This window comes from Lathyrus oleraceus, chromosome 7, assembly GCF_024323335.1.
Source record: "Lathyrus oleraceus cultivar Zhongwan6 chromosome 7, CAAS_Psat_ZW6_1.0, whole genome shotgun sequence".
Taxonomy (NCBI): Eukaryota; Viridiplantae; Streptophyta; class Magnoliopsida; order Fabales; family Fabaceae; genus Lathyrus; species Lathyrus oleraceus.
Genome location: NC_066585.1, coordinates 346,515,287 through 346,532,083, shown reverse-complemented (window position 1 = coordinate 346,532,083; position 16,797 = coordinate 346,515,287). Strand labels below are relative to the sequence as shown.

At 33.8% G+C, this 16,797-nt stretch overlaps 1 protein-coding gene across 1 annotated transcript in view; it reads right to left on the bottom strand.

Moving 5' to 3' along the window:
• Positions 1 to 482: 482 nt before the first annotated feature.
• Positions 483 to 16,797, bottom strand: part of LOC127101419 (structural maintenance of chromosomes protein 6A) — a 28,449-nt gene continuing 12,134 nt past the window's right edge. The window contains exons 14-28 of the mRNA XM_051038844.1: positions 16,629 to 16,731; positions 15,536 to 15,648; positions 9,214 to 9,418; positions 7,766 to 7,897; positions 6,975 to 7,089; positions 6,781 to 6,866; positions 6,595 to 6,690; positions 4,127 to 4,263; positions 3,892 to 3,994; positions 2,545 to 2,624; positions 1,684 to 1,762; positions 1,462 to 1,519; positions 1,145 to 1,242; positions 857 to 951; positions 483 to 731 (exon numbers count right to left, since the gene is read on the bottom strand). Coding sequence (XP_050894801.1) covers positions 674 to 731; positions 857 to 951; positions 1,145 to 1,242; positions 1,462 to 1,519; positions 1,684 to 1,762; positions 2,545 to 2,624; positions 3,892 to 3,994; positions 4,127 to 4,263; positions 6,595 to 6,690; positions 6,781 to 6,866; positions 6,975 to 7,089; positions 7,766 to 7,897; positions 9,214 to 9,418; positions 15,536 to 15,648; positions 16,629 to 16,731 — 1,558 coding nt within the window. The 3' untranslated portion in view covers positions 483 to 673. The remainder of the gene's footprint in view (positions 732 to 856; positions 952 to 1,144; positions 1,243 to 1,461; positions 1,520 to 1,683; positions 1,763 to 2,544; positions 2,625 to 3,891; positions 3,995 to 4,126; positions 4,264 to 6,594; positions 6,691 to 6,780; positions 6,867 to 6,974; positions 7,090 to 7,765; positions 7,898 to 9,213; positions 9,419 to 15,535; positions 15,649 to 16,628; positions 16,732 to 16,797) is intronic.

Sequence of the window (16,797 nt, the reverse complement as noted above, 5' to 3'; positions counted from 1 at the left end):
AAAATTGAATTCAAAAAGTTTGAACTAAAGACATCCAGATTTAAGTACTATGTATAATATTTTTTTCTATTCAAAAACAAAAATTTCAATCAAAGTGGATGCAACAATTTCAAGATCAATTTTAAAGTTATTATGAAAATGTTAAAATATACACCTAGACATTGAAATGTATTGCTTGATTTATGTTAAAATCAAATATGTAATACTTATTTTATGTTATCGTTGATAATTTTATCTTGTCACCCTACACATTGCTAGTTTTTCTACTTGCTTCTTTTGTTTTGATAATTTTCAAAGATATATCTTTAGATACAAAATTGACACAAATCTGAGACATGACTCAAAATCAACTTTTATTATGTGTTTGGGATGCATCTTAAGATGTATTTCCAGATTCTAGACATTATTATATTTTCACTACTACAGATTTTTTTCACCAATCAAAGATGAGGAAAGTGCTTAAAGGGAATATGGAAAAGGCATAATCTGGAAATTATATTTACTATTTACATTAATTAAAAATTATTTAAAATGTATGTTTGCTTCAACCTCACAAACACAACAATTAAAAATAAAATATATAACTATGTAACACGATGAAACGCAAATAAAGTTGCATATGAAGAACCAAAAATGAAGATTTTCAGGTATAAATAGAGAAAATCACAGGTGATCAAGAACGGGGAGCTGCCATTTGCATCTTCTTTACCCTGTTCCCTGCTTTCACCAAGCTGCATATGCAAACACAAAAATTACAGTCAAGAGCTCATCCACCTTGCTTGAATTCAAGATACCCATCATGTATTGTAAAAAAAACACTTCGGGAATTAATCATATCTATTATTGAAATTAACACCTAGTATCATGTGGGGTGATCAATATCCACTGGGACCCTTGTGCCACAGCAAAATCAACCAGAGTATCCATGCTAATTTTCCGGCTTACTGCGTCCTGAATATCATACCCAGATCCATAGTAGTAAAAAGCTTGTTAATAAATAGATTTTAGAACTTTGTATAATTGATGCTTATTTTCAAACAAAAGATGCCTTATAAACTTCACGAAATAAGCAAACACAACACATATTATTTAGAGTACACGGGCAAAATAATAATGGTGAATTATCAGAAGAAAACAGCCATACCATAAAGACATCAAATTCATCCATTGCTCTGAATGGGGACTCTGTCATTTCATGAAGAGCTAATGCAAAGCACAAAGTTGAAAAAGACCGCTCTCCACCTAATTATTAGATAACAAATAAATAGATGCACACAAAACAAAAGGTGAGAAAGTTATAGAATAAATAACATAAAGGTTAAGTAATATATAGAGGTATCTAATGACTAACATAATACACAATTACAAAGCAACCCATATATAGACAGTTTATCCTTAAACGGAAACTATAATATTTTATCCTGTAATGACACCATAACAATCATTATGAAACAAACAAACCTGAAAGCCCCCGTGTGTCTCGAACAGCTCTGTTTGATGCATCTTGGGGCATCTGTACCTGAAAACAAAAAAAATAAATTAAAATAAGTAAGCATTTTAGGTCACACGCCCTAAATGAAATCCAAGAAACACTTCACCTATTTGTATCTAGTTACCATAAAAATTGGGCAAGGAAAGTAAATTGAAAAGGGATTACCTATAGCAAAAGAATGCAATATTTACCTCAATCGACAAGGTCATCTGCTCATAATCAACTTTGATAACTCCACTGATCCCCTTCTTTTTCAAATGGCCATTAAATCTGATCATGAAGATAATTTAAATAAGTTCATGTCAGGCGGAAAAAAATATACTCCTCTTTACAATGAAAAATGTTGGAATTTTCGTCTTTATTGCAGTCCGCCCATAATCGTCTAATTGCGGCATTTAGCTTGTCTTGATTGTAACCTCTAACACCTGTATTGTGTTGGATATGAAGGGGTGGGTTTAGTTTCGCATTGCTTTAGAGGTATGGCTTGTGTATTCTTCATAAAATTTAGGTAGTCTTCACCTTACAAATCGGTTTTGTAGGAATTAATTAGGCACAACTCACACTCTAAGATGGTATCATAGCTTATCCTATATCACTTGTTGGGCCTCCCGCACCGTCCACGCTTCAGACTCATTGTGTCGGATTTAAATAATGGATTTAGTCCCAAAGGCCACAAACACATATAGTGGTGGATTTGAAGCAGTGTTGTCGACGGGGGATGGCAATCCATGGGGGAGAGCCAAAATCCCGCTATACCAGCGCCAATATAGCGGATTATGGCAGAAAAACCTGCAATATCGGATGATATTTACCATTGCGGCAAGTCCAAAAACCGCCATGTATATCCGCAATAGCGGACATAGCGTCGCAATTTGATAACACTGGTTTAAAGGGGTAAATTTAGTCTCACATTACTTAGAGAATGACATGTGTAGTATTTATAAAGTTTGGACAAACCTCGTTTTACAAGCCGGTTTGGTAGGGGTGCGTTAGAACCCAACTTCTAAAAGAAAACATAGAAACTAAAAAGATACATGTGAAAAGTTGCGTACTTCCAAGAAAGCTGATGCTTGAGATTAGTTGCATTTGCCTGAAACTTTCTCATTCGAAACTCCAAAGCACTCTGACAAGCCTTCAATAAACAACAAAAGCATTTAAAAAATGTTGAATTTGGGATTGTGTCTAAATCAACCCACACCATTATTTATAATAGTCTAATTAAAAAATGATTAAATGCTACATCCTCTATTCATTTAAACTTTCCATTTTTGTAAAAATTCTTCGTTTCTATTATTTACTTGTCATTTTTGAAGTTCAAAGCAACATTAATCATTGGTTTGTCAGTAATACTTTTAACTATTTATTGTTGAAAGAAAAATAAGTGAATTGACACAACAAATTATTAAGGATACTAGAAAAAAAAACAATTATTACATCGAAGGTAATAGTTTATTGGTTTTCTTGGTATATGCAAATAACCTTAAAAAGGAACGGATGGATAACTGATATGAATTGTTAAATAAAATTTTAAAAATGATGGATTTGATTATTTGATTCCAACATTCCTCTCAAGCTAAAGTTTACTAAACTTATTATAACAGGTGCAGTTACGGCAGTGGAGGCCAGAAATGGTAAAGACACGTCCTAAACGAAAGAAGTTCTTAAAGACATGGTAGATATGATCTTAAACTTTGTAGTATGGTATTCGGATAGTGATTGTACTCTTCTAATGTTTGAAATAAAATTCAGAAAATTATTTTCCAACTCTACACACACTGGACAACCCAAAATGAGAATATTAAGTGACTACCAATCATCTTACTAAAATAACACAACAAAAATTAGTACAAGAACCTTTATGAGTTTGGCAATAATAATTCATTAAAGGAATTGTTACAAGTCCTACGAGGAACATAGCTCAAACACAACTGTGGGCATAGAAGGATCCTAACCTTCCAAAAGTCAGTGATAAAGATTATCATAATATCTCAACTAGATATCCAACTTCAGAATATTACATCTGAACATGGTCTAAGTCCATGCATGGATAAGGGATTAATTTGCATTACCTTGTTTTATTTGAAATATATGTTGCAAAACAATATTGTTAAAAGCAACTGTCCTACATGAATTAATATAACTTTCCTGAACCAACTACTTGAAAAGCTTCTACTTTTATATAAGCACATGAAAGCATATTAATGATTTTATATCTAATACAATGCTTGGAGCAGGAGCCTTTTGACTTCAGGTTAAGATTACACAATATGCAAACCGACAAAACAAGCCATCACAAAAACATATGCTTTTGGGAGCAAGCACATAAATAATTTTATTATCTAACAATATCCATAAAAAAATGTATCAGCGATAAGATGACAAAACCAAAGAATACATACATTTAATTTCTGTCGAAGGGCTCTGTAAACTTGCTGCCTCTTTGCAATCTTTCGTTCTTTTTTTGCATATAGCATCCTCAGATCGTCAATAGATTCGGAGTATCTACAGAGGGAAACAAAAAATAACCAAAGCATTATTTAATTGTGAATAGAGTGGGTTGATGTGTGAGAGAAAGAGAACTGCTGCTAGCATGTTAGTCTTATGATAATGTGAAACAATAGTCTAGTGTCATGCCTTTGGCTCTCGCGCCTTAGTGTATGATTCAGACTCTCTAATTGGGCACTGATTTGCTCTGGGGTTTTCCCATCACACCCTCCTAACGTAGCAAGTTCATTCTGACAGCAAATTATGGTAGCTTTCTCAACATTTACCTGCAATTTCAACCAAGGCCAGTATCAATAACTGTAGTTACTACTATACCTTTAATGATCTATAATGCCTAAAAACTATCGACCATTTGATATCTTCTACGCAGGTTTAAAAAAAACAATAAGGTTGTGTTTGGAGTTATGCTCTTCATGTGGCAGGATTGAGTATCCATCTGGCGAAGTAAATGTTACTCGTCTAGATCCTAGAATATTCTATTTAAGTTAATAACTGTTAGATTAGTTACTAACTATAACAGAGTAGGTAAAAGCACAAACTTACTCTCTAAATATAGATGTAGCGCGGTGTCTCTGATTTATTAAATATTTAAGAATACAACTGTAACTAACTGAATAGTTACAGCTGTAACTCTCAGTTAATTACAGGAGAAGTACTTTGTTACTCGTCAAGATTCTAGAATATTCTATTAATTAATTTTGATTTATAAACGTTAACTGCATTGGTTAAAACACAAACTAACTCTAGTCCATGTAGCCAGACCCGGATAGCGCAATTGCAGAGTATGGAATAGACCGCTATTTGATATATTTAGAAAATACGCCCACTGGTCTTAATTATAAGAGATTTTTTGCCCTCATTTAAAATGTTTTTCTTTTTAATAGCAGTTGGCGCATTAAATCTCGCACAATTCTTTGTAAGGGGGATATGTGAAAACTGAATAATATATTTCAATTATCAATATCGTACAAGCACTAATCTATTTATTTAGTCTATTCTAACCCAATAGGTCTGACTAATCAAAAACAGATTACTACTAAAGTATTTACAATAGTATATAAGGAAAAACATTCAAAAAGTTAAACAATACATGAGTTCATCAGTTTTAATATTTCTTTTTTGCTTTCTCTCTTATAATTGGGATCAGAGGGAGTATTAAACCATTAATACTAATAAACACATAATTACTAAAACAGAGACAACATATAACAAATATAAAATTATATTAATATGTACAAATATGCATAAAAATAACAGAAAAGAAAATAAGATTAAATTTTGGTTGCATTTTCCATATTTTATCATTCTATGCACTCATTATTATAATACTTATTTTATTATAAATTTCTTTGTTATACTTTATTATTAAACTTTTAAAAATACAAGAGATTGAATCAGATTAGAAATAAGAGAATTATTTATGTAAATTGATTTATTCTATGTTTGCAAATTATTTATGTGAAGTGATTTATTCTATGTTTGCAGTATAAATATTTTCTTCAATGTTTCAGTCTTTCATTTCTTGAAGTTTTTTTCAGTAATTTTGTTTCTGTTTTATTTAAGTATTTTTTTCACAATTTTCTTTCGGTCAATTTTAAATTAATTGAGAAAGAGGGCAGTCCAAATGCTTGGCCCACAATGGGTTTTCAGTTTTTACACTTGTTACCAGCAGAAATAGCTCTAAAACTTTAGGGAAATACTAAGCCCAATGTTGGTTTTATGTAAAGCCCATTATGTGAAACCAAACCCCAAAACTGACGTCTCTAAAACCTAAAACTGAAAGGTCTGTTTCTCTAAAGAACGGCCTCTTCTCTCTTGCATCTTTCCACCACACTGAAGAATTGTGAATCTGCCCCTCCACATCTAAAACCACATTACCCACGATAATCTGGCCACAGCATACCAGCAAACCTCTTTACATAACTCCAATTTGCTCGACAAAAAACTCCACCTCAACTTTGCCAAAAGACTCGCATTAACTTCCCTAAGATCTGAAACTCCCAACCCTCTCTGTTTCTTAGGCTCACACACCACCTCCCAATTAACCCAACTAATCTTCCTCTTCTTCCATAAACCCCTCAGATCCTATTAAATCTATTAACTGCTGTGAGGGGTGTTAAGAGTCCCCCATTGGAAAGGAAACTGGCCAAAAACCAACTGTTAGTGAACAATGTTTCTTGGCAAATATTATAACCAAATTTTAATTAAATATGAATAGTAACATTGTTACAGGAGTACTTGTATAATAGTATTTGCAATTATTGAATACTTATCACATTTGATTTGGTTTAATGTGCCTTTGTATGATATTGCGATGACTTAAGACATTTTTAAGTGGGATTTAATTTTTAATGGTGTAAAGTTATGAATATTATATTATATTTCCTTTAACGCTGTATTAAAACATTAAAATAATTATTACTGGTGCTACCTCGATCAGACCCTTGAGACTTGAACCACACCGGTTCAATGCTCAGCCTGGTTTTGATTATTGCTCTAAACAGAATATATTACCTTTGCCTTCGACCAAAAAAAGTGGCACTGATGATTGAATCTACAAATTTAGATGACTATGACTAATATAAATAAAATTGCACCTCACGACTTTTTGTAAGCTCCAGATATTGTGCCTCTGCCTCCTTAATATCATGAAGGACCTTGTTTTTCATGACATTATCATAATGATCCTTCGCCTGCAAATTTTAAAAGAGAAATTAATTATTTCAGTAATAATAGAAATTATCATATGGGTTAGCATTGCACCAGTATAAAGAAAAAAATACCTTTTTTGCTGAATCTATTTCCCTTTCAATCTCCATAAGTTCACTCTCAGCTTTCTCAAGTGAAGCAAGCTCAGTGTTCGCTGATTCTACATTATTAGGGTACACAAGATTATGCACTTTACAACATTTCTACAGTTGAATCAACACAACGGCTTATGAGCACACTAAAAAGAATAACTCGTAATGCACCATACCACACAATTCGTCAAAATTTACTTTAAGGTCATTTGCTTTTCCCACTGCCTCATGCCTCCTCTGTTCAAGGCCTTCTAACAACACCTGCTCTTCTTTTATATTCTTGTTTATTTCCTAGCATTCAATTAGAATTAAAAAATTGATTAATCTTTGTGATAAAAAAATATCAAACTATGCAGAAGTGACCAGTCAACCATGTTTCCAAAAATATTAGGCCGGAACAAATCTCAGGGAAGCAAGATGCTTGCTTTAGACAAAACTGGAATTCTAGTAGTGTATCTATTTGTTTGATTTTGCTTTCACTCCATATTAACCAGTTTTATAACATTAATATTTTCACTAACTAAGATTTGTATAAACTCACTAAGATTTTCACATGGTTCTACAATTTGAGCGAAATTCAAAAGCAGATGCACAACTTAACACTACAATTCCTTTGTCCATATTTCTTGATTCAATTATTAGTTTAATTTTAATATAACAAAATTTGTAATATTACAAATAAACAAAGGCGTTGATTTGAGGTTGTTGGGCTTTATTTTTTCCTCTAAGCTCCTCTATTTCTTTCTTCTTATCTTCTTCCACCAGAAGTGTAGGGAAAAAGAAAGACACGTACTAAGAGTTGAATTCCAGAACAACCACCACCCCCCCCCCCCCCCCCCCTTTGCGCCCCCAAACAAACAAGCAGAATACTTTGAAAGTGAATGATTGTGCGTTGAGCCTTCAATTCTTAACAAAACTGCTTATAACAAGTAACGTGTTGTTAGAGAATAGATGACAGAGAACATACTGAAATTTCTTCAACAATCTCATCAACTGAGGACAAAGGTGTCGAGCTACGTTCAGCAGCTTGTTCCTTTGTTTTCTCCTCCAAAGCTAGCTTAGTAGAACTAAAAGTTCTTCCAGCACTTATACAAAGTCTCTAAAAGAAGAGGGAAAAAATGGAGCATCAGGTACACATCAACAAATATGAGATATATGGAAATGCAATAAATTAAAGTTAACCATTATTTTCTTCATGCATGAAACATACCATTCACAACATAAAGGATTTAAATAAGTTAGATTTTTAGGTCATCCCAATATTTGTTCTTATTACAATTGTGGCAATCATGGTTTTGCTTTATGTAGACATAAACACGAGGTTTATTCATGAAGGCTTTTCTATTTATCGAATCAGAGGCACTCAAGAGCTCAAGAGTTATTTTTTTACAAATTTCATGAAGAAAACAAGTGAGAAGATCGGATCATATGTATTTTCCACGAATACCTGGCTGATACATTAAAGGTGTGTAAATTGAAGTTTCTCAATGGTGACCTAGAAGAAGAATACATGGTTGGTCCTCCTAGTTTTTAAGACAAATTTGGACCAAATGTGTGTAAATTGAAGAAATCTCTCTATGGCCTAAAGCAATCGCCTAGAACATGGTTTGAAAGGTTCACTTGGTCTATGAAGAAACAACAGTACATTCAAGGACAAACAAATCACACCTTATTCATAAAATTCTCCCCTTATGGGAAATTTGCTTCCCTAATTGTCTATGTTGATGACATTATCCTTGCCGGAGATGATACAATTGAAATGGGAAGAGAATCCATGTGAGTCTTTCCTTTTTTTCTTTAGTGCAAATTTTCTATTATTATTTGTTATGATTTTGTTTTTTAAAATCTATCCTTGATTCAAGGAAGAGAATTGATTGCAATCTCTCTATATGAACTGTCTTTGACAGATGAATAAAGCATAACTCTATTTGCCACGGTGTTTTCCATATAATTATAATAGCATTCTTATTCCATTTGTTTGTCCAACAGATGCAATACACAAACTATATTTAAGTTTACTGGTATGAATAATGGATAGGGTATAGTTTATCAAGTCCCCAGAGAGTAAAGGTGTGAGCATTAAAGTTTCTATCTACATGGCTATTGATTCATGTTTAGAACTTTGCTTAAAGCTGGGGTATGGGGATGATACACGGTCGTGCTAGGACAAGATAGAGCCAAAAAGGCTTTAAAAGATAGAGCCACTTCTTTTTATGAAAACAAAACTCAAATGTTAGCTGTATAGAGAAGTTATATTGCATCCTAATAGTTTTTAACAACTGATTATTCAACTTACATTAGATAGACCAAGATGGCACAAAAATTATGCAAGCAAAGCAATATTGTATATTTTTAGAAAGACAATTTTGAAAAAACGCAACATAACAATGGTCTATAATCTAAATAATGTTTCACCTTTATAGAATTCATCTTCTTGTCTAGATCCTCAAGCTTGCGCTCTGCCTCTCTTTTATTCCATTTATAGTCATTTGCGTATTTTTGCTCATTAGATGCATCATTATTAAGTTTCTCAATATCAGCTTCAACAGAACTAGTTAGACGACCATATCGCTGCTTCTTATTTGGAGGAAGAGTTGTCTGTACCGGACCTCGCGAGAACCTAGAAATAACTTAGATTAGAAAACATAGTTCCAAGTTATGGATGGAAAACGCTTAAATGTACATCTAATAACTAGGAATTTCCAGTTTGAGGCTCTAGCCCATACAAAACCTTTTGCATTGAATCAACAAAAGCAGCAGGAAGTAGGATGTTACATATGCATATACAGACAGGTATTGCATTTTCAACATGATGGAAATCGAAAGAGTATTATACGGAGTAAAAATAAGTCTTTAACCCCCACTATTGAGTACAGCAGAAGATGATGTGTGTATGTGAGAAGGCATGTCCACCATGGTGGCGCCATAGGCCGTATGGCGGGTTCATATGGCGGATATTTTGCCTTCTGCCAACAACACTGATGAGAAATGACATTCATATGCAAAAATGTTTCAAATGCCTAATTAAAATAATATCTAAATTTTAAAAGGTTTTATTCTAAACTTTTAGGAAAAATATTATAACAGATGTTCATTATTGTTATAAGTCACACATCGGATGAGATATTGCCTCAACATATTTTTTATAAGTGAGGGTAATTCTCACCTTACAAACTGATTTTGTAAGTTTAAATTAGGCTCACCCATAATTTTAAGATAGTATCAGAGTCAATCCAAGTTATAAATTTCTTCACCTTACAAGTCGGTTTTATAAGGTTAATTAGAGTCTCTTGAATCTGAATTTTTTGTATTATTATGTGGAAAAAAAATACACATATATATAAGTCTAAGCCTCCTAATCAACCCTACTAATTAAGGGAAGATTTAATACAATAATAACCTAAATAATATCATAACTGATACTACTAATAAAAACAATAGATACATAACAATAATAATAATAATAATAATAAAATAAAATAAAAAAACAATATCTCAACACTCCCCCTCAAAATGGTGCGTATACATCATAAGCATCCATCTTGTCACATGTATGTAATTTGAGGTCTTCGAAGAGATTTGGTAAAGAGGTCAGCAAGTTGATCATTGGAATTAACAAAGGAGATTTTGATGGTCCCAGTGGTAATCTCCTCTCTAAGAAAGTGACAATCAATTTCTATATACTTTGTCCTTTTATGAAAAACTGGATTGGAGGAGAGGTGCAAAGCTGATTGATTGTCACATACAAGTTTCATAGGGCCGACTATACAAAAGTGAAGTTCCTATAGTAAATGCTTTAACCACAAGAGCTCACATGTAGCATGGGCCATGGCTCGATACTCAGTTTTTGTACTTGATCGAGCAACAACCATTTGCTTTTTGCTTTTCCATGAGATCAAATTCCCCCCAATAAAAACACAATAACCCGATATAGACCATTTATCACTTGCATCTCCTGCCCAATCAACATCTGAATATCGAATGATATTAGTGTTGCCTCTATCACAAAAAACAAGTCATTTTCCAGGTGATCCTTTGATATACTTAAGAATTCGAATAACGGTTTCCCAATGATTTTAGGAATAGAAACAAATGCAAGTGCAGTAACAAACGCACAATAGGTAGGAGATAATCGGTAATAAGACACACAATTATAAATAGGATAAAGGTTACGGGTTAAACGATTACTTTTACGGATGGCAATGGGCAAGTCGGAGACGGGGCCGGAGCAGGGTTGGAGGCGCTTGAAATAGGAGCTTAATCATGTGGTCTCAACCTTCTCTCAGAAGTAATGTCATACCGGTTCAACAGAGGTGGAGACTCATCTATCACAACGGGTGGACTAGACGATAAAGAACTGGACTCAACCGACTCAGAATAAGAAATAGGTAAAACTTGATCTAAATTAGTTTCAGGGACACCTGAGTTGGGAAAGTATGGTACGTCCTCAAAGAATGTAACATCCCTTTTATCATGACCTGGGGACAAATCATGAACAAAACAAGTACATCCAAAGACATGGGGAAACAGCATATAAGGGATCTATAGGATGCACCAGGGAATGAAGAACTTGATCATTCAACACAGAGGATGGCATCCGGTTAATTAAATATTCGGCAGGAAGAACAACATCACCCCAAAACTTTAGAGGTAAATTGACATTTAACAAAAGGGTACAAACTGTGTCAACAATGTGTCTATGTTTTCTTTCAGCAACACCATTTTGTTGAGGTGTATAGGAACAACTCGATTGATGTACGAAGCCTTTGGAGTGCATGAAAGAGTTGAAACGATCAGAAAATATTCTTTTGCATTGTCGCTGCGTAAAATGCGAATAGCTTTGCCAAACTGTGTCAAAATTTCAGAACAAAAATTCTTTAAAATATTAAACAACTCAGAACGATCTTTCATTAAAAACATCCAAGTACATTTTGAGAAATCATCAATAAAAGTAACATAATACCTATACCCTAGGATAGAAGGAATCCGACTAGGACCCCACACATCGGAATGAACGGCGTCAAAAAGAAACAAAGCTTTGTTATTAATGCGACGAGAAAAAGAAACTCTAACATGTTTTCCTAACTGACACGACTCACATTGTAAGGACTCTAAATGAGGAAGACCTGACACAATTTTCTTCAATTTTGATAAACTCGGATGACCTAAGCGACGATGCAGAAGATCAGGAGATTCAGTAGTAGCACATATAGTAGAAGTGGGTGGTTGAAGATAATAAAGACCACTAGATTCAATTCTGACTTCAGTCGTTTGTCCCGCTCCGGTCCTATATCAAAAAGGAATCAGAAGTTCTGCCCCGCTCCGGTCCTGTATCAAAAAGGAATCAGAAGTAAATGTTATGACACAGTTTAAAGAGCTGGTTAATTTGCTTATAGAAATCAAATTGAAAGCGCAATTAGGAATCAATAAAACAGAACTCAAAGAGAGTGGTGGAATATGTGATACTCATCCAACACCAGTTGCCTCAACTTTAGATCCATCCGCAACAATAATATAATGTGGATATTTAGGTGGTGATAATTCAGAGAGAAGTGAGGCATTACCGGTCACATGATCTGAAGCACCAGAATCCATAACCCATCCAATAGGAGTAGCATGAGAAAGACAAACCATAGAATTACCAGTACGAGCAATAGTAGCCGAGGAGGTGGCTTGTTGTGTTGCCTTCAATCGCCAATACTCCTGATACTCATCGGCAGAGAAAGTAGTTTCGAATTCACCCTTTGATTCACGGTTTGCAGTGGTTTAGGCAACATTAGCAGTTTTGTTCGGGTAACCATGTAAGTCAAAGCATTGATCTTAAGTGTGTCCATCTTTCCTACCATTAGTGCAATAGAAGTTACTTCTACCTCCTCTACCACGTCCTCGACCACGACCACGTCAACCACATCATCCATTACTAAAGTTAGAAACAAAAGCAGAGGACTCAGGAGTAGTATAAGTGTCATCACTTGGTAGAAATACATGGACGAGACGATCAATTAATTCTTCTATCGTATGGATGGTAGTATTTGTTAACGTTTGGCCTTTAACCGAACTATATTCTTTAGAGAGGCCATGAAAGACAGACACCATGAACATATTGTCAAGCTTGTCCAATATCTTTGTAATATCATCCCTAACCAGCATAAGTTTGAGGCCATCAATAGTAGATTGAGCACGGGTGAGATATTCTGATAAGCCTTGATCATTCATCTGAAGAGTAGCTAAATTGCAGACCGATGCATACATCCTTTGAATATCGTTAGCATAAAGGTTTTTAGCCTTATGACAAACCTCATAACATGATCTATTCGCACGAAAGTGTGCCATCAGATTTGGTTCAAAAGAATTCCACAACAATGATACAAGATGATAATCAGCGGCTTCCCAATCATCTTTTATCTCTTTATTAATTTCAGAAATCTTTTAAGTAAGATGCTCTGACGGACGTTATCCAAAAAACCATAACTCAACTGAAGCATACCAAGTCAATTAGTTCTTATTACCTTTTAATTTAGTCGTGATAATAACAGAAGTTCCTTGAAAAGCAGACGAAATAAGACGCTTTTTGAGAGGATTCTTCTCATCAACATCATTCTTTGGGCTTGGAATTTCAATCATGATTTCAACACCACCAACTAAAGAACTCTAGATCATAGAACCAACACACAAGAAAAAATCGGGTTGTGAACCAAGAAAAAAATAGGGTTTCGAATCAAGCTCTTGATACCATCTTGAATCTGAATTTCTTGTATTATTATGTGGAAAAAAATACACACATATATATAGATCTAAACTTTTTAATCAACCCTACTAATTAAGGAAAGATTTAATATAATAATATCCTAAAAATAATATCCTAATTGATACTACTAATAAAAATAATAAATATAGAATAATAATAATAAAACAATATCTCAACAGACTCAACCACAATTTTAAGATGGTATCAAAGTCTATCCAAAATAGTATCAGAATTTATCCAAGATATGTTAGATCACATGCTATCGGGTTTCTGATATCAAACCACTCACCATCTATATCCACCTAGGTTGTTAATCTCAGATAGCGGCGCATGGCGCTAAACTCCCAAAATACTATAGCAGCATAGTGGATAGCGGGATGACCGCTATTGTGAGCTTTCAAAACCAAGTTAAATACTTAACATGAATTCATAAATACTTAAAATAAATTTCAACAAGATACATAATGCTTTAAAAATAGAAGTTGCAATAATACATAAATTCCAATAGCACCACAATATAAGTTCTCATCAAAATTAAACTATAAATATGCTCAAAATAACTAAACCAAACTCTAAACCTAACAAAATAGCTAAATCACATTTGACTCATCTTCACTTCTAAGTTCCACCACATTAATATCATTTTGCTCATCACTTGATTCAACTTCAAACTCCTCCTCATCTCCGTTAGACACTAATGTAGCAAGTCTAGAGTTATGTCTAGTAACTCTTGTTGGTTCATTAGCCCCAACGGCATTACCAAAAACTTCCCAAGTCAAACCCTCTTCTCCTAAAACCAAATCATCTTCCAATATTCCATTTTCATCCTCATTTTGTTGCAACCATTCATAACATTCATCAATATTTTTATGTTGAAAAGAAAAGAGAAGAATGAGATTTGAAAAGAGAGAGAACAGAGAATGGTAACTTTCCACCGTTTGAGTAATGAGGCAAATGATAATGACCTAAAGCACCATTATCATATTTTATATTAGTGAAATGAAAGGCTAAAATACCAATATTGCCCTTAAAAAAGCTTCAAAAGTTACAAAACTGCCCTTTCTTCACAATAGCGGTCTGTAAACTGCCAATTAATGGAATGAAAGTGGGGCACTAGCGTAGTTGGTAAAAAATACAAGGATGGTCGGCCTTTGAATGTTCTCAACCAGCCATGGTTCAGAAAATAAGAGAAAGAAAGAGCACCAAGGTTAGCAAACCAAGAGTTTGGGAGATGAGGCTCCAGCAATGTCAAGTGAGGAAAAGTGTGGGGCAAGGAAGAACAACTGACTTTTTGAAGTGGAAAAATCGACCACAAAGGACTGTAGCCCTTGAGGCAAAGATGTCCAGCAATTTCCGAATTCACAGCATGAATAAATGGTTTGTATGCGCATCATTGACTGGCAAAGGGTGGCTTTGAATAGTGGGTTGGTTGACTGCTCGAAAATTGACATCAACATTCAAAAAAAAAGTAAAATTCTGACTGGTAGAAACAAGATTTCCCGACAAATGTTTTGCAACAATGAACACCGAGCCCACCTGGTAGGTAACATGAACTATGATCGTCTCTCATTAGACTCTAGATACCACATAGAGGATGAGGGAATTTGTGTCATAGTTACACGGGAAATATCACATATACACAAAGGAATCACAAATACAAGGATTTACAATTACCCTAATTTTCCCAAGTACATAACTATCCCATTTTCAATAATTCTAACAAAGACCATGGCAGGAAATCTACTGCTAGGAATGAACATAAAAAACAGCACAAATTAATCAATTGAAATCAGAACCCCGAGCTCTTTCCCACTTCATAAGATAGTTATTTTGTCTACTTTATATTTAGATGTTCAGATCAGCTTTGTATTTCAGTCTAAGGTGTGGCATACGTATGAATCCATAACAATATCACATTTTAAATTTACAATAGATGCACATGTTGGACACATGGAACTTGGAAGGCAAAGTGAACCAATATAGACTTACATTTTACAACCATCCAAAGTGAAGACCTCCTTCAGATTTTGGATCCTTTCTTCAAAGGCAACAACCTTCCCGGTATTATAGTCGTTAACTAGCACTTGTCTCTCAACATTTCCCTAGAGAGCAACAAAGACATTAGGAATGGTAACAAAATATTAGGAACTTAGAAATATTCCTATTTAAATGTTTAGCCAAATTATGCTTCTTCTATAGCAGGGAGATATATACAATCACAAGATTAAAATAGAAAACTATTAAAAGTCGGGCATGAACATATATTTATAAGTGGGAGGAATCTTCACCTTACAAACTGGTTTTGTAATGTTGAGTTAGGTTTAACCACAATTCTAAGATAGTGTAAAAAAAATAAATGAGGATTTTAATATAAGAAAATCATCAAGAGAAAAAAAATGATGACCACTATAATTTACGACAACAAGAGATCATCCTTGCATTTAAAATACAAATAGGACAAAAAAAGGAAACCCAAAAAAAAAGAAATTATTCAATGAAACAAAGCTACCCAAACTCTACAGATTCCACTAAACCAAACCCATGGTAAAAACACCATGGGCTTCACCTAAAGTACAAGCCAAAAGCAGTTTTTCATCCAAAGAAATATCCTTAAAAGAAACACCAATCTAAGTGATCTCAAAGGAGCTTTTCATCCAAAAAAAATACCCTTAAAGAAGTGAGAATTATATTCCACTCACATACAACCAAAAAAGAAAAAGAATTGCCACAAAAATTTGGTTTCTATGACTTCTCTCACATTTTGTACAACCGAAGAAAAAAAATCCATAAAGCAACAGCTATAGAGCAATGTACGAAAGAAGTAAGAACAAATGGAACTGAGTATAGAATTAATAATATTAATATTTTAAATTAGTTAATATTAATGGTGATTGATAAAGAGCTAGAAAATAAAATAAAATAACTTCATACCAACCCCAAAGCAGTGTTTGGTAAAGAATGGAAAAAAGAACCAATATAAAAATGAAAAAAAATCTAAAAGCTCATGTCTTTTTAATAAAGCAGTAAAAAAGTCTTGAAAAAGGATATCTAATGCAGTATAAGCAACAATTTGAGCAATCACCAGATCGACTAAGACATTAATCACAGTGTGATTCTCGCATTGTAAGATGGAAAGAGTTGATGGATGGTTTGTATTAGGAAGCATGTGCTCTGGTATCATCAACCTAAGCAGAGAATAAAACATTTTGATCACAATCAGACATGAGATATAAAAAAGAAACAAGACATAT